The following is a 17,476-nucleotide window of genomic DNA, read 5'->3' as shown; positions in this document are numbered from 1 at the left end:
TCGACACCAAAGAGGAGTGTCGATTGGCAATGAGGGACTGTGTCGGTCGACACCAAGGGCCAGTGTCGGTCGACACCAACCTTTTCATCAGACGACTGATACTTGTTTTCCAGGTTTGTTTGTGTTTGTTTGTTATGTGTTTAGTTTCTCAGTTGCTTGTGTGTATAGCCCAATAGATTAGAGGATTGCCTTATTAAGTATTTATGTTAATACTTAGCAATCTCAATTGTTGTTTGTGGTGTGAAGGTTTGTGACGTGGAATCATGGCGATGAGGAGGAGGATGATCTAGGGTCTCGGTTGTGTGTTGTTGGTTATAAGTTGTTATGATGTTGGAATCTAGTTTAGTAGTATGTTAGGTTGATTGATAGAATGGTTAGGAATGTTTTTGTATGGATGATATGTTTATGGGACGCGTGTTTAATCTAGGAAATAGGTTTATGGAAGAAGACTGCATAAATTGTATAATTTTATCAATAAATAGATTAACTTTTTTACAAATAAGAATTCTTTGAATTATGCAAAAGAAAAATTAAGAAAATACAAAAGCTATATATTATGCAAAATACCCAAAAAAAAATATTATAATAAAGCTATAAAAAAACTTTCATTGTGTGTAAAATCATTGATCCAATCTTATAAGTTTATGGATTTCTTTGTAAAATAGTATATTTTCAAAACTTAATTAGATTTTTAGTATATTTACTATTTATAATTAGAGAAATATGAGGATTTTACCATTTGTGTAATAGAATAGATGTGAGATAAATAAGAAAGTCGGATAAAGTGAAATTACAAAGGGATAATTACGCAAAAAAGCATGTGTACACAGTACTGGTTCCACATTTTTTAATGCCCGATGCAAATTCATAAGTTATGCACACTCATAAATAATACTATTGAAAAATACCAACTGTATGAATTTATTATCTATGAAACGATTAAACAAATGGCTAATGATAATTTGATTAATCAAGATTTTTTTTCCAGTATTTTAATCAAAGTCATGCCTTTAAGGTACATACAACAAAATATGGTGAAAAGAAAGCCCAACAAAATAATTTATAAGAAAAGCTTAGAATTTTTTTTTAAATGTAAAAGACATGTGCATTAAAAAAAAAAAAAAAAAAAATCTAAGCTTTTCTTATAAATTTTTTTTATTTTTTTTTAATGTAAAAGACCTGATTTTTATTATTTTATTATTTTTTATTTTTAATGTAAAAGACCTGTGGATTAACTCAAAAGCATGGCGATGACGAGGGCTCCTTTAGGGTTCTGAATCCCGTATGTCTCGAAGGGATCTCCGGTTGGGAATTTGGCAGATCTTATGGGTTCTTTCGGTTATGGTGGTGTGGACGAGGAATGGTTTCCATGGTTTCCTTGGCTTTTTGATTGGGGGGGTTTGAGGGACTTCGATCTCGGTTTTTTAGGGACCTTCGAGCGGATATGGCTATAACGAGGGAGATCTGGCTGACCTTTATGGTTAGGGATCGAAGGATATTGATGCGATTTTGGTTTATTTCGGGATCTCTGGTTCCCAAAATTGGTTTTTTTATTTGGGGAGGGTGAGGGATCTGTATTGATAGGGGGATTTGCTGCGATTGGGGATGATTGGCAATTTCAGGATATGATAGGGGGAATGTTCTCGATTTGTTGGGGATTTGCTTCCCTTATTTGGAGAGTGGATGGGAAAATTTTCTATTGGGATGGATCGGGATCTGTTTGATTGATCTTGGCTTCCTATTTTGGTATTCTTTTCGGTCTCGGTTGGTCTTTATATTGGAGTTAGCTGTCTTAAGGAGTAATCACTCAATCTTCTGTTCGAATTGTTCTTTTTTCTTTTTAGTCTTACACTCGCTTTTGGGTACGTTCGCCATGTTTCAAGGGGGTCTTCTGGGGAAAAGTTCGCTTTTGGGTTCCGGAAAGTTTCAGTTTGATTTCGATGAGGAGGCTGATATTATCAGAGTTTTGAAGATGGAGCCTTTCCACTTTGATGCCTGGATGATGTTTATGGTCCGGTGGACACCTGTGGTAGATCCAGCTTATCCATCGTCACTAAAATTCTGGATTCGGGTGACTAATGTGTCGATTCAATTCTGGGCAGAGCCAACGTATCGTGATATTGGATCTGCTTTAGGCATAGTAGAGGATGTGGATGTTGATAGAGGGAGAGTTCAGGTTACGATTGATGGCCTCAAGCCGCTTTGCTTCGAAACCGATATCAAATTCTTCAATGGAGAGGTCACAGTGGTTAAATTGGTGTATGAGAGGTTACATGGTTGGTGTAAGTGTTGCCTCTGTTTGGGTCATGAGGAATCTGTTTTTCCCCTGTCCCAGAGAGCATTGGTCAAGGAGGATCGGAGGGGGTCTGAAGATGGGAAAGAGCATGGGGAGGTGATGAGCTATAAATGGGCAGTCCTTGCTGATACACGAAGGGGTTCTGGTATCATCAAAGGTGGGGTTAGGGGATCTTCTTATGGAGGACCCAAGCTCAGACCTGAACAAGTCTCTCGCCACAAGGGGAGCTCTAGTTCGGGGAACTCCCAGCCAGCTCGTCGCAGACAAGGTGTTTCTCAGGTTCCGGTGAGGCAACAGAATCGTCCTGTGGTGGTCCCTGCTCCTTCGGGGACGACTATGGCTTCTGTTTCTGCGGATGTACAACTGTCTGAGATGTCTTCTGGGCGTCAAAAGGCAGTCAAGAAAGCTTTGTTTCAGGATAAGAGGGGCGGAGTTGGTTCTTTGGTCGCTGCTGCTGGTGATGAGGAGGCTGTTGAAGAGGGACAGGTTCTGTCGGATTCTCATGAGGATACGGGAGTTGGTCAAACACTCCCAGTTTCGAGTCCAGTGGGCCATGACACGGAGGTGGGTACAAATGGTCAAGGTTTGGTTTCAAACATAGAGGAATTGCGGCCTTTTGTAGAGCAGCAGGGGAACGTGTCTCCAATGAGTGATACACATTCGGATGTCCCTGGGGATTCGTCTATGGTTTTGTTGGAGGAGGAGGGCACGGGTGGTACTATGGACATGTGGTGGGAGAAGAGGCGGCGGATCGGGAGAGAAGTAATGACATTGCGAGTGGGGAGCTGATTGGGGAACATGAAGAGGGTGCAGCTTCGGAGGAGGATTTGGGTTGCGAGGATGGTGTTCCTGTTGAGAGTTGTCTTCACGGCTCGGTCACGCGGGTTCAAGGTGAGAAGGGTTGCAGGGGGAGGGGTATGGTGCTGAGAGGGATCTGTGCAAAGAAGAGGAACGCACAGTTACTGCTTTCTCCATGGAGACGTCCTCCACATGGGCCAGCAACAGGTGAACTTGGACAATTCTCTAAGGCCCAGGAAGGGATGAAGGGAGGCCCAGGTGGGGGAAAGCCACCGAAACCCAAAATAATTAAATGAATGTTTTAAGTTGGAACTGTCAAGGACTTGGTAATAAGGCCACTATAGGGAACCTTAGGGATCTTTGGAAAAAGCATAGGCCAGATTTTTTATTTCTTATGGAAACAAAACAATCATTTTCTCATTTGGAAAAATGATAATTTAATAACAGTGGAATCCGTGGGATGTAGTGGTGGTTTGGCATTGTTCTATATTAAAGATGCTTTTAATGTTTCAATTTTAATGAAATCCAATAGAATGATTGATGTTGAAGCGGTTTATAAGGGACATGTCATAGACTTAACTTTTGTTTATGGTGATCCGGTTCCTAAAAACCGGAATTTGGTTTCGGAGCGGTTATTACGGATTAGTTTACTCCGGTCAACTCCTTGGTTTATAGTTGGAGATCTCAATGAATTAACGGGGAATCATTAAAAACGAGGAGGAAAGCTTTGTCCTGCATCTTTGTTTCTCTCTTTGAACGGGATAATTTGGGATTGCGGTTTTGTGGAATTTCCCTATTTGGGTGACTGCTTGTCATGGAGGGGTTGGCGAGATAAGAAACCTGTCCGGTGTCGGTTGGATAGGGCGTTAGGTAACAAGGATTGGCATGATTTGTTTCCAGATACAGATACAGAATACTTACCTATGATTGCTTCACATCATAAGCCTCTTGTGGTAAGCATAGGGGCGAAGAGGCCGCGTGGGCGGCGGATCTTCATGTTTGACCATCGCTGGGTGGGCAGGGAAGGTTTAATGGATACGATCTCATCGGGTTGGTGTGGAGAAGCAGATCAAGATTTTGCTGGGAAAATTATTAGTTGCCATCGGGAGATTTCCCGTTGGCGTAAAACGCAGGCTCCGTTTGGCCGAGATTTGATAGAGGATCTTAAAAGCCAATTGGAGATGGCTCAAGCCGATGATTCGTCAACTCCGGAGGTTATCTCGGATCTTAATGCCTGTTTGCGGGAGGCTTACCGGGATAAAGAGGTTCATTGGGACTTAAAGAGTCGGAATCGGTGGATGCGGTTGGGGGATAAGATTACGAAGTATTTTCAAGCCCAAACCAAGCAGAGACGGGCCCGCAACAGGATTGTAGGTCTTTTTGACAAATACGATGTCTGGTCTACGGAGGAGGTTGCAATATGTGATATGGCGGTAACATATTTCGAGGAACTTTTTCCTCGATACATCCGGCAAATTTTGAGGAAGCTCTAAGGGAAGTTAACACGGTTATTCCAGAGGAGGACAATGCCCGATTGACCGCCCCTGCCACAGAGGCAGAGGTAAAATGGGCTCTATTTTTGATGCATTCGGACAAAGCCCCTGGGTCGGATGGAATGACAGCTTTGTTCTTTCAGAAGGCTTGGAGAGTGGTTAAGGATGATCTGGTGTCTTTGGTTAATCAGTTTTTTGAAGAAGGTGTTTTTGATAAAAGCTTGAATAGGACGCATATTTGTCTCATCCCGAAGGTGGCTAAACTGACCCGGGTGACGGAGTTGCGTCCTATTAGTTTGTGTAATGTGGGGTACAAGGTCTTGTCTAAAGTTTTGTGTAATCGGCTTAAGTTGATATTACCGGGTTTAATCTCGGAAACTCAATCCGCGTTTGTGTCGGGGCGTTTGATCTCGGACAACATCCTTATTGCTCAAGAAATGTTTCATGGTCTGCGAACTAATAAATCCTGCAAAGGAAAGTTTATGGCAATTAAGACGGATATGAGTAAGGCATATGATAGGGTTGAATAGGATTTTGTGGGAGCGTTACTACGGAAAATGGGGTTTGCGGAGACATGGATCTCATGGATTATGTTTTGTGTCTCATCGTGGAGTACAAGGTTCGTATTAATGGGCAACCTAATGGTCAGATCATTCCGGCCAGGGGCTTGCGCCAGGGTGATCCGCTCTCCCCCTATTTGTTCATTTTATGTATGGAAGTTCTGATTGCTAAGATTCGGAAGATGGAGGCCAACAAGCGGATTACTGGTATAAAGGTGGCAAATAAATGCCCCCCAATAACACATTTGTTGTTCGCGGATGATAGTATGTTTTTTTTGCAAGGCGGATAAGGAACAATGTGGTGTGATTTTAGATATATTACGATAATATGAGGCAGTCTCGGGGTAGCAAATCAATTTTGTGAAATCGTCGATTCAGTTTGGTCACACGGTTGAGGCCCAAGTCCGATCAGAGATGCAGGGGGTTCTTGGGATTACAAATTTGGGGGGTATGGGATCGTATCTAGGGATTCCTGAGAGTTTGGGAGGGTCCAAAACGAAGGTTTTTTCATATGTTAGAGATCGGCTCCAAAGTCGAACAACGGGTTGGTCGGCTAAATTGTTGTCTAAAGGGGGAAAGGAGGTGATGATCAAGTCTGTTGCAACGGCTGTTCCAACATTTGTGATGTCTTGTTATCGTTTGCCAAAAACGATCACATCCAAGCTTACTAGTGCAGTGGCGAATTTTTGGTGGAGCTCTAATGGTCATTTCGGGGGTATGCATTGGATCGCTTGGGAGAAGCTTTGCTGTAGCAAGCAGATGGGAGGTTTGGGTTTAAGGAATGTAGATGATTTTAACACGGCCCTATTGGCTAAACAATTATGGCGACTGATTGAGGCACCTGACTCACTATTTGCCAGGGTTTTCAAAAGTAGCTACTACCGGAATTCCAATCATTTGGAACCGATACGGTCTTACTCTTCTTCCTATGGATGGAGAAGTATCATTTCAGCTAGATCTTTGGTAAACAAAGGGCTCATTAAACGGGTTGGCTCAGGTGACACCATTTCTATATGGACTGATCCATGGGTTTTCCAGCTCAATTCCCAAGACCAGCTTTAAGCAACGGTCCTTTAAAGGACCCAACTCTTCGTTTGACTCAGTTTATGGATCCTCAATCCAATACCTGGTGTAGGGATCGGCTCTTTGAGCATTTCGATCCTGTGGATATTGCCTTGATAGAGGCTATTCCTTTTAGTAGTCTTCCGATGGCAGACTCTCTCGGGTGGCATTTTACAAAATCCGGGAATACACGGTTAAATCAGGGTATGAAACGGTACGACAGGATATCCCTAATACTTTTCAGGCCATTGGGTGTGGTCCAGAGATTACCCCTCTTCTTTCTAGGGTTTGGCAGGTTCGCTGTCCCCCCAAAATAAAGCATTTCATGTGGCAAGTATTAACGGGGTGTGTCTCTGTCTCTCCTAATCTGAGTAAGCGGGGTATAAAGTGTTACGTTGGCTGCACGAGGTGTGGGGCAGATGTGGAAACCATAAATCATGCTATCTTTGTGTGTCCGCCAGCTCGGCAAGCATGGGTTTTGGCCCATGTACCTGTGGGTCCCTTGCTTTTCCCGACAGAATTCATTTATGCTAATGTTGATCAGTTTCTTGGGCCTTCGAATCCGGGTTCCCAGGTTTAGGTTTTCCCTTGGCTGATGTGGTATTTTTGGAAAGCTAGGAATGCTCGGGTGTTTGAGAATCAAACGTAATGACCAGACGATACTATGAGAGTGGCGCAGGGGGAAGCTTCCTCCTGGTTGCAAGCACAAGTGGAAGATGTGGTTGAGGAGGATTCCTTTTCCCCCGTGGTCCCTTCTCTTCGATTGTGCGAGCGAATCACTCCTCTTTCTCTGGTTTATTCTGGGTATAGGTGCTTTGTGGATGGCTCTTGGAAAGAGTCTAATGATTTTGCAGGTGCAGGATGGGTCTGTACTTCCTTCCACATGATGTCACCCCTTCTTGGCGCTACTAATTACCGGCGAAGTCTCTCTCTGTTACATGCCGAGGTGGAAGCTTTCATTTGGGCGATGCGGTGTATGATTGGCCACAACTTTCGAAATGTGGCTTTTTTAACTGACAGTGCGGATTTGGTGAAGATGGTGTCATCCCCTAACGACTGGCCGGCTTTCGCAACATATTTGGATGGTATTAAGACTTATCGAGAGGAGTTCTCTTTTTCTCTTTATCTCATATTTCACGTAATGCAAATGTAAAAGCGGATTCTTTGGCACGCCAAGCGCGCCTATCTCTGCATCATGTTTTGTTTGTAAACAATTTTCTCCCAAATTGGCTCACTTGAGCTGATTTCTTTTGTTGTCAAAAAAAAATGTAAAACACCTGTGAAAACAAAAAAACGTAAAAAACCTTTTAAAAATTCCTAAAATATGCCGCTAAATTGCTATGCCCTAATCAATAGCTTCAATAGATTGTGTTATGGGTAGGGCCTGTATGTACATCTCATTTAGTGTATATAAGTGCAAAATTATATATATTTTTATTTCATTCATATTTAATACTTTATATCAATTGTACGGATGAAAATGTATTTATTAATATATTTATATGTATATTAAATTAATTGAACAGATTAAAATGTGTATTATATTTTCTTTTAATATTTCAACAAATTTACTTCTCAAACTACGTTGCACAAGTTGTAAAAACGTTTATTTTTCTTTTGAATATAATTTAACATTAGATTCAAAAAAAAATGTGTATTATATTATTTGTACATTTAATAAGTTGTACGAATTATATTTGCACACTTAATGCATTGTACAAGTAAAAATTTATGAAATTTATTTGACATAATAAAAAAACAAATTTTGAAACAAAATGCATATCAAATAATAGATGAAAATATAGAATTATATATACCTAAAAAATTTTAGAAAACAAATTTATAGTGATTAGTATTTTAGTTATTAGATTTAAAGGATAATATAATATATATATATATATAATTTTATGACTACCCGTTCCATGGACCTCACTAGTCTCAGTGCTAGCTTGCCCCCATAGGCCCAAAGCTGGCCATGCAGGGCATCGATCCTAACCCCTCACCGTGGCAAATGGAACTACTCATCCACAGATCAATTGGTGGCAACTTGTCATGTGGGAAGGTTGTTAAAGGGTGGGGACCATGGTTCGAGGAACACCTAGCGCACCAATAACCTAGTGGTGGATTGAGATATCCACAGTGATGGGTTATGATCGATGCCCTGCAGGGCCAGTTTGGGGTCTGTTGGAACGGCTAGCAGTGAGGCTAATGGGGTCCGTGGACGGTCCGTTAGGGCAGCTAGCAGTGAGGCTAGTGGAGTCCGTGGATAGTCCCTTGGGGCAGCTAGCAGTGAGGCTAGTGGGGTCCACGAAACGGGTTGTTACAAATTTTAATGATATACTTTTAGTAAATAATGGTTAACAGGGAAAAATTATTTTATAAATTATAAATAGTGAACGTACTACATTACCAAAAAAAATAGTGAACGTACTAATTTACTAATTATGCTTTGAAAATATACTATTTTGCAAAACTTTTTTCTAAGTTTGTCATGTTCACAATTCCAAGAAACAACGTATTAATATAATGAGAATTTCAACGTATTAATATAATGAAAATTTGTTAGAAATACTTTTTTGGGATATCTTTTTCAAAAATAACCTTTTTGAATATTTTCAGTTTTACCTTATTTTAAACAATTCTAATATGTTAAATTTATTTTTATAATTTTTTTAGGTTTGGGTTCTTTATTTTACATTGGATGTAGTTTTAAGAAGGTAGAATTTAGTATTTTGAAATTAGGATTTAGAATTTAATATATAGAAAATGAATATTTTTAAAAACAAACAACATAAAAAAATATTTTAAAAAAATGACTTAGAAAAAAAAGTATTTTTGAAAATCCCTCTTCTATTATTTGGAAAAGAAAAAATAATCTGTACGAAGATAAAGATTATATCTCCTAACGGCCCATTTTTAATCCTCTTTATTTCTAAACTTCACTTCCTTCATCTCTTCAATGGAAGCGAGAATCATCCTCCAAATTCAAATCCCTTGGAACCCTAATCGCCAATCTTCTCGCCGTCCTTCTCTACATCTTCCGCGGTCTTTTATCAGAGCTTCTTCTTCAACCTCACAGGTTCTCTCTTTCCTCTTCTTCTTCTTCTTCTTCTTCTTCTTCTTTCTTTTTTTCTTCTCTCTTTTTACTCAATTTTTTTCGTGTTTTTCTTCACCAGAAGCCGAGAAGTTACAAAGGTCCGAAACCGAGTACGAACTTGGTAGCCGATTTCATTTCCAGTAACGATGACCTGGCTCGTAGCTTACCTATCTACGTAGGAGGCGCTTCTCTTTTAGCCGTTCTTTTCAATCGTACTGTTTCCGGTATCGCTCCTGTTGCCGACGCTAGCAGGTACAGTTTTGACTAAACCGGACTCTTGAGAAATCTGAGATTGATACAATTTGGGGGATTTTTATATGACCATTGGCTTTTGGTGTTTTTGATGTAGCTCACAGTCTAGAGCAGATCTATTGGCGCTTGGCTTGGCTGTAACCAATTTATTAACCGGTTTAGTTTGGTTATCAATCCGACCTAAGTCCATTACACCTGTGAGATTTCTCTTTTTCTCCTTCAATAAACCATATTGATGTATTGAGATTTTTGGAAGATTTGATATAAAGCAAAAATGTGATTCTTGGTTTTGTGTTTGATATCATCAGGTCAATCCTGAAGGTGTGGATTGCAAAGTTGTAGATTCCGATCTTCCTGTATCGATAGTTTCCGAATTGTTATGGTAATGCTCTGCTTCATATCTCTTATTAGATGAATGTTCTTGTGGAAAGATATATAAGTAGAATCTGAATCTGACTTTTTTTCTGTTCACTTAGGGCTTGGGAATCTCTTAAGGTAGCAACATGTTGTAAGTCTCTGGTTATTGTCTACAATGGCATTTGTCTTATACAAATAGGGATGGTTGCTGAATCTCCACAAGATAAGAAACGAGTCATAGTAAACACTGATAAGCTGATGCAAGGATCGGTTTACCGAGGCGTGATGAAATCGAAAGCACGTAAGTAGTATGGTTTGTTTATCAGAAAGATCGGTTTACCATTTTTGGCTAAGAAAATGGTTTGTTTATCAGAGAGTTACTTGGCCAATCTTTCTCTATACCCTGGGAGATCAGAGCTGGCATTTCTGCCTGCAAACACACAGGTTTGCTGAGACTTCAAGGGTTATTTCATCAAGTGAGGGAATAATAAAACTGTATGTGTAACAAATATTTGTTTGCTAGGCTGTAATTTTGCAGCCGCTTGGAGATAAAGGAATTGCAGTCATTGGCGGAAACACTATTAGAGGCTTCACGTCTTCTGACCAGGTAGTGAAATATTTAACTTTTCTATATTGTTTTTCGACTTCAAAAGGTTAATAGGACAAGTGTAAGAGTTAGTTTGTTCATCATATCTAGGCTTGGATTTCTTCAATTGGGGAGAAGCTAGATGCGACATTGGGGAGATATTTTATTGATTCCGCTGAGGGTTCCCGGGAAAACTATTAAAAGCAATCAGACCAGGAAAACGGAAAAAAGATAGATGCAATCATCTTATGAGAAAACATTACAAGCATCAAATCACTAAAGGTAACGAACCATCCTTTTGGTTACACAAAGTCGAAATGAATGTAATTACATTAGCTTAGAGTTTATGTATTACAATGAATCTTGTTGGCAAGCTAAATATTTTGAAGTGTTGTGTCAGGTAAAGTGTTGCCTTTCGTTACGTTTGTGATTTTCGTTTCGTGTTATGGTGCGAGAGACTAACAAATCAGTGGAGATTACGCTGAAGGATGTCTCTAGACCACGTACTCGTCTCTCCAAAGATTGCATTCCGTTCTGCGAGCTCTCCATGAACTTCTGCAATATTTAAGTGCAATAAAACATTCAAAAAGTCAGCACAACACAGTTTGTTGGATGTTTTAAAAGTTAATAAAAATTCAAATGAGTTCAGATGAAAAAAAGGTAACCTGAAAGAGATCTAACAGACTGGACTGTTGTTTTTCAATCTGAGTAATCTGGTTTCTTATCAGAGACAACTCTTCTGCATTATTCTTTGCCTGAGAAGAACTGCTACTAGTACCACTGTCAGTTTTAGGACTCTCCTCATCACTACTCTGAACAACTTGTAACTTGTTCAACTTGTTCGACCTGTTCTCTTTGACCTTAGAAGTTTTTGCCGGGAACAGATTCCGTTTAGCTCCCAATGTCGAATGATTCCGCTTGTCTTTCAACTCCACAGCTTCCTGCTCAACATCCTTAGGAGTGTTACTACGATCTAAGGGCTCAGCATCATTCAACTTTGAGCGTAATGGTGCGTTCGAATTCTTATCATTGCCTTTCGATGCATTGCTTATCTTTCCCGAAGTTGCAGACAAACCAGGATGAGCTGATTTGGATGAGGAAGTAGACTCTGACACCTCTGCTGAACCACCTTCAAGTTGCTTCCATAAACTCAACGTACGATTCATAGTCTCTCTAACAAGTTTGACCTGCACAAAATAAGATTAAAGAATAAGACAAAGAAGAAAATTGACTGCACTTTCTTATGAATTTTACCATAACTTGTTTCGAATATTTACCTTATCAAATCTTCTGCTCTCAAGAATACCTACACAGGCCTTCTTATACAAAGGAGCTAGTTCTTCTTCCGCCATAGCTACTCTAGCCATCGCTTCCGCGGCTGCTTTCCTCGCACGCCAATCGTTGCTGCTTAGATACTCCGAGACGTTCGGTAATAGCCAATCTAGCACCGCCTTATCGCTATTTCTACCGCCAACGGCTCCAATTACACTCCCTATGACCCCTAGAAGCTCCGGTTTCGCCTTGAAACCTTCTGACTTCAGCAATTTCCCAATCTTCGGCAGTGCCTTCTGCAGTTGCTCAACATCCAGCTCATCAGCCGCGTCAACCGCAGCCGCTAAACACACGGCAGCGCCGATCTGAGCGTTCGGATCGCAATCGTGGATAAGCGTTTCGATCATCGGCCCCAAGAGGATTGAGAAAGGAGTTCCGGTGATGCTGGTGGTCATATCTACTGAAGCGGTTGCACAAGCTGCACGGACGGAAGAGTCAGGATCACGTAGGCGACGGAGAACGGTGGAGACCATCTTAGAGAGGTGAGGAGCGAGAGAATCTCCATGAGAACGAGAGAGAACAGAGAGAAGCGAGACACAATGTTTCCTAACCGGAGACTTCGCGGAAGAGTCTGTACTCTGAAGACAATTTATAAACAGAGGAAAAGTCTCCGGCGAGAGATTAAGAGCGATCGAATCAAGCTCTGCGGCGGCGAGGGATAAAGTATCGCGATCAGAGAGACGATTGAGACAGGCTATGACTCGTTGCTTAAGATCGGTAACCGTCACCGCCGGGGGTGGAGAAGAACGGATTTGAACGGAAGGCATTATGAGATCGCCGGAGAACTATTTAGAAATCCGCCATGGAGGAGAGAGCAAAAGCTTTTGTGGAAGATTTGGCGGTAGAAAAAAAGGCAATGAAGAAGACAGTACGGTACGGTTGGTACTACTTGGCTTTTAAACAAGACTCGTCCTTGGCTTGCCTTTTAAACTTGTCATATTTCACCACCTGCCACAAAATTTTACATTTTACTTTTAATTTATATCCCAACGTTTTATTTTTATTATCCTCAAATCCAAAAAAAATATTTTTTCCTTAAGAATTTGTCAATTGAACAAAAAAAAAACAAAATTTTGTCTTAAACATCGAATATGTCAAATTTATATATTACTTGCTTGTTGTTTGTTTTAAGGGTCTTTGTACGTCAAAATAGATTATATATTGGGAACCAATAAAGATTCGAAAGTGCAGAAGGAATAGTTAAGTAAAATCCGTTTAAGATAATGAGAAAATGTTAGGACTTGAAACTATTTATTAGAGACTCATGACAATGGTTTAGGATAACTTTAAATTGTTATCTGATTGCAATTTTTATCTCTAAAAATCTCTTGGTTTCTATTAAGCATCAATGCATCATGCATGTATAGTTGATAAGTTAGGAGTTAGGACTTAGGAGGTTCACAGAAAAAAAAAAAAAAAAAAAGAATGTATTGAAGGTAAGAATGTAAGGGAACATATTGAATGATATGCATACGAAAAATGAGTTAATTGCTAACCACATTAGTAAATAACTAAATACGAATTGGAACACATAAAACGAATTCTGAAATTAAGAAAACAAAAATAGTACTAGTACTTAATTATGATATCAATATTATTATTAAAATTTTATAAAAGAGAGAAAGATTCCGGTAGATGTTATTTTATTGCAAAGCAAAAGAAGGAAACTAATATCCACAATGAGCTGATGAGCAAGTCAAGCAAACACGGTTTCTTCTTAACACGTAACATAACGTGAAATGAACTATTCTTTCCATTCTAAGTCCAAAAGTTAGGATCATATGCACTGTTATAAATATTTATATTTTATAACCAAAATATTTTTGAAATCACACTGTCTTTTCTTATAAATAAAATCAAGATTGTAAAGTTTAATAATTATGAGTTATATACTAGATAAAGAAAAGTCCTCTGTATTTTGAGAGATCGAGGAATGCAAGTAATGGTAGTCATCATGTTTGCTCATAGCCATAGGAAACCCACCTAAAGTTTATTGGAAACATGTTTGTCTGAACTTATTTGAAGAAATCCCCAAGCGGGAAAAACTTAGAACTAGAATTGTTATTGATTTTGAAGTTATTTTTGGTTTTATTCAATCTAAAAATGGGTTTCTTAGAAATAGAAAATGTATATTTTGATAGTTTTAGACTTTTAGTCAAATATTTTTAACAAATCTAAACTCTAAGTTTCATTGGTTTTTCATTTTTTTAGTGACTTGATTTTTTATTCCATTTTTTTTTAACTAACCTTATAAAACAAAATCTAAAAACCATAAACCAAAATTCAAAAAAAAAAAAAAAAACACTTAAAAGTTTGCAAACATTCGTGGCGTAAATTAATCATATATAATATTGATATCCTGTGGTCTAATCTATGTCAAAAAATCCTATATATGGTTGAAGGTAATTATGAATAGCCTATTTTTGAGTAAAGAAAATGTGAATATCCTCGAACGCCAAAATATATCCAAAAAATGTTAATAACATTGAACAGTTTCACAATTCTACTTTACAAGAGATATGAATACATTACAAATAAATAAATAAAATAATCAGTGTGAAGATTATGGCTCATATCAGAAAATTAGGCCTTACAAGCCCATTATGGCCCAAAAACACCCAAAAAAAAAAACCTTGCACCGCTTCTAAAGTTTTCTGGATTATCTTCTTTTTTCCAATGTTCTGAAAGATTTTAACATCTAGTAGAAGTAGCTCTGGAGATCGACTGTGGGGATTCATGTTTAGGTCACCGGAGAAAGTGAAGATGTATGATACAGTAGTAAAAGGGGAAGGAGTGTACACGTGTAAGGTGGTGGAATCGATCAGTTGGGAGTTCAAAGACTGATTTTGGGATCATTCATGTAAAAGTTGTTGAAGTTTGTTAGATATTTTAGCTTTCTCTCTCTCTAGTTCTGGGTTTGTATAACTTTGATTCATCCTCTATGAAGAGCCCTAAGAGGTCCTTACAAGATGAATTAGAGGATTCATCCTCGTTTTACAGATCCAAGTATTGATTCTGTGTTGATTTTGTGATTGAGCTCCAACTGATCTCAGCCATCGGTTCAACTTTACGCGTGTCAAATCCTTCCCCTTCTACTGTATCAGGTTATGGCTTCTATGGAGGAGAATGGAGTTTTGAATGTAACTGTGTGCCTAAAGTGGGGATGATGAAGAAGAAGGTTCAAGTTAAGTCAATTGAAATCTCTGGTTGAACCAATTTGAGCTTGAATTTGAATTTTCTGTGGGTCTTTGCTTTTTGTGTGTGTGTGTGTGTGTGTCTCTCTGATGAATATGGTTCTTTGTTTTCAATATAGTTTAGTTGCTATGCTATTAGTTTAGATGCTTATGTTCTATGTAATGATTTAAGAGATAATCTAAACTTGAGATGGATCTTGATATGTAGGCAAATCATGATTTTCAGTGCAAAGCACGGCTAAAAGTGTTTGGATATTGGTTTTAGCTTTAGTGAGTTAAAAGCTTGTATATGGAGTTGGAATCGAAGCTTGTTTGTTTGGTTGATTGTTCCTTTGATGTGATTGTGACATTGTGGTTTATCTTACTGATGTAGAACTGTTTTGATGGGAGGCTCTTTGTAGCAAATGAGAATAGACAGGTGTTGGCAGCTTAGCATCGTGGCGAGTAGAGTTACTGAGAATAGGCGGGAATTAAAGCGTTTCACAAAAACGAAAACTCTGGAAGAAAGAGGTTGAGTCTATTAGAAGGCAGCATGCCTCCGGTCATCTCAGTTCTTCTCTCTACCACCACGCCAAGTGTGCATTTTAAATGAAGAACCTTGTAAGCTAGAAAAGCATGTTGTGTCAATAAGATATGACCTTGAAGCCGCCCAAGAGGAAAAGGTTACATCTTTGGTCAATAAAAGGACTGCAACATCTTATTTTCAGAACCTATTGAATGAGAAGATGGAACTTGCATTTGAGTTGGAAAACTGTAAGAAGAAGAAGAGGAAAGCAACAAAGCTATGAAACGCTTAATTTTGGATCTGGAGGTTAGTATCTTTGAAGCAAGGGAAGCGAAGGAGGAGATGCTCTTGATATGGCGACCGTAGCTTCATCGTTGTGGAGCCCAGATTTAAAGTTTGTAGTTGGCCGCAAAAGATACATTTGAAAACTAATTTAAAATGTGTGAAGACTGAGATTAGGAAACAACCAGAATGAGTTTGTCAACTCTGTGACTGAGTGTGAACAGCTAAACTTCATTTGATGGTTTGTGTGAAAAAAAATCGGGACGGTGGCACAGTGAATTTGATTAACCTTAAGGAAAGGAGAAGAAGACGAAGAAGAAGCCAGTATGAATAAGGGACCTTAGGAGCTTGAGGAGGAGATGGAGGGATCTGTAGGAAAGCAAAGAGTTGAAGAAGCAAAAACTGAAAACATGAAACTTAAAGAAAGCTTGTTGGACAAAGAAGACGAGCCAAAGAAGGTTGCTTTAGAAAACAGAAAGCTCAGAGCAATGTAAGTTTGTTCTCTTGAGGAAATGTAAATGAAAGCTTGTTGGACAAAGAAGACGAGCCAAAGAAGATTGGTTTAGAAAACAGAAAGCTCAGAGCAATGTAAGTTTGTTCTCTTTGAGGAAATGTAAATGAAAGCTTGGTGGATAAAAATGCAGCAGACATTTGTTCTCTCAAAAAGATTGAAAGAATTGTAACCAGAAAATGAGAGCTTATTTGCACAAAGAAACCAACCTGGAACATTGTTCAAGAAGCTGAGGGCATCAAGATATAGGAGCTGGCTGTCCCAACCAGTGTATTAGAGAATGACTAATACCAAATTACAGAGCACTAATCAAGATTAGCTGAGAAAGAAAGAAGCCAAAAAGTCAATAGAGCCTTCTTATCATAAAGAAGATTGAGGAGTCAGCACTTAAAACTTATTCCCGTCACCGGTACGTAAATGACATCTTCATGCGTAAGTTTCTCATGTTCCAGAACACACAAATAACTTGAACGAACCGTTCTTTCCACACAAAATGTGAATTGAAATGTCAAGTGTGAATGACATCTTCCTCCGTAATTTCCCACTTTCCTAAACACAACGACTTACCAAACAACGGTCCTTCTTTCTTTTCTTACCTACAAAAAGGTACACAAGGAAGACTTTTACTAATTTAACCACATCTATCTCCTCCACTTACTAGTAGCGTAACTAACTGGGGTCATCTTTGTTGACTTTGAAATCTGAACTGTTCAAAGCTTTTCAATTATTACCTAATATTTGGTAATAAAAAAAAACACAACAAGCGTTAAAAGTGAGTCGTCGCATTATCTACAAACCAAAAACAAAAAAAAATCTTTGTAATAAAAAAATATGCGTTAAAAAGAGCCGTCGTATTTGAATAAAATAAAGCCTATCTTGCATATAAAAAACACACGACTTTTTAGGGATGTTATTGTATTTTAATTTATAAAGAAGTCAAAAGACTTCAAGAAAATCATTAAAATAATTAGGTGAAAGATTTTTAAAAATTGTTAAAGAGTACTCTATAGTTTTGTTCATTAGTTTTCTAAAATTTTATAAAAATTTTCAAACCATTTCTGTATTTTTGTGATATTTTTCATGATTTTATTTTGTAAAAAAAATGTAGAAAATCATGAACCAGTAACATAATAATTAAATACATTAACAAT

The 17,476-nt window shown here is 38.6% G+C and overlaps 4 protein-coding genes and 1 long non-coding RNA gene across 7 annotated transcripts; 4 read left to right on the top strand and 1 right to left on the bottom strand.

Annotated features, from left to right (window-relative positions):
- The first annotated feature begins 1,873 nt into the window (after positions 1-1,873).
- Positions 1,874-5,117, top strand: LOC147925223 (uncharacterized). Its single transcript, XM_087492529.1, has 5 exons — positions 1,874-2,879; positions 2,996-3,352; positions 3,542-3,725; positions 3,915-4,527; positions 4,578-5,117. Exons 1-5 carry the CDS (start codon positions 1,874-1,876, stop codon positions 5,115-5,117), a joined length of 2,700 nt encoding a protein of 899 aa, XP_087348655.1.
- A 615-nt stretch (positions 5,118-5,732) lies between these two features.
- On the top strand, positions 5,733-7,362 carry LOC147925222 (uncharacterized). The gene is made up of 4 exons (XM_087492528.1): positions 5,733-6,144; positions 6,186-6,504; positions 6,618-6,783; positions 6,889-7,362. The coding sequence occupies exons 1-4, from the start codon at positions 5,733-5,735 to the stop codon at positions 7,360-7,362; spliced, it is 1,371 nt and encodes a 456-aa protein (XP_087348654.1).
- An 869-nt stretch (positions 7,363-8,231) lies between these two features.
- On the top strand, positions 8,232-11,160 carry LOC104750127 (protein COFACTOR ASSEMBLY OF COMPLEX C SUBUNIT B CCB4, chloroplastic). 3 transcript variants are annotated; one of them, XR_761528.3, is made up of 9 exons: positions 8,232-9,288; positions 9,386-9,558; positions 9,656-9,755; positions 9,867-9,940; positions 10,035-10,216; positions 10,289-10,359; positions 10,439-10,522; positions 10,613-10,783; positions 10,902-11,160. XR_761528.3 is itself a non-coding variant. In XM_010471877.3 (8 exons), exons 1-8 carry the CDS (start codon positions 9,169-9,171, stop codon positions 10,700-10,702), a joined length of 894 nt encoding a protein of 297 aa, XP_010470179.1. In that variant the 5' UTR covers positions 9,028-9,168; the 3' UTR covers positions 10,703-11,160. The 3 variants fall into 3 exon arrangements, 1 of the variants encoding a protein (XP_010470179.1); XR_002035730.2 differs by having other exon boundaries at positions 9,028-9,288; positions 10,891-11,160; XM_010471877.3 differs by having other exon boundaries at positions 9,028-9,288; positions 10,613-11,160.
- Positions 10,721-12,731, bottom strand: LOC104750129 (TORTIFOLIA1-like protein 5). Its single transcript, XM_010471878.3, has 3 exons — positions 11,779-12,731; positions 11,167-11,688; positions 10,721-11,056 (listed from the first exon to the last, which is right to left on the bottom strand). Exons 1-3 carry the CDS (start codon positions 12,598-12,600, stop codon positions 10,898-10,900), a joined length of 1,503 nt encoding a protein of 500 aa, XP_010470180.1. The 5' UTR covers positions 12,601-12,731; the 3' UTR covers positions 10,721-10,897.
- A 1,777-nt stretch (positions 12,732-14,508) lies between these two features.
- LOC147925221 (uncharacterized) lies at positions 14,509-16,505 on the top strand. The gene is made up of 2 exons (XR_015583472.1): positions 14,509-15,017; positions 15,401-16,505. It is a non-coding gene; the product is annotated as an uncharacterized LOC147925221 (long non-coding RNA).
- The last annotated feature ends 971 nt before the right edge of the window (positions 16,506-17,476 follow it).

The sequence above is a fragment of the Camelina sativa genome, chromosome 16 (genome assembly GCF_030686135.1).
Source record: "Camelina sativa cultivar CO46 ecotype springtype chromosome 16, ASM3068613v1".
NCBI classification, from domain to species: Eukaryota; Viridiplantae; Streptophyta; class Magnoliopsida; order Brassicales; family Brassicaceae; genus Camelina; species Camelina sativa.
The sequence above is the reverse complement of the archived record's forward strand: the minus strand, read 5'-3'. Positions and strand labels throughout refer to the sequence as shown.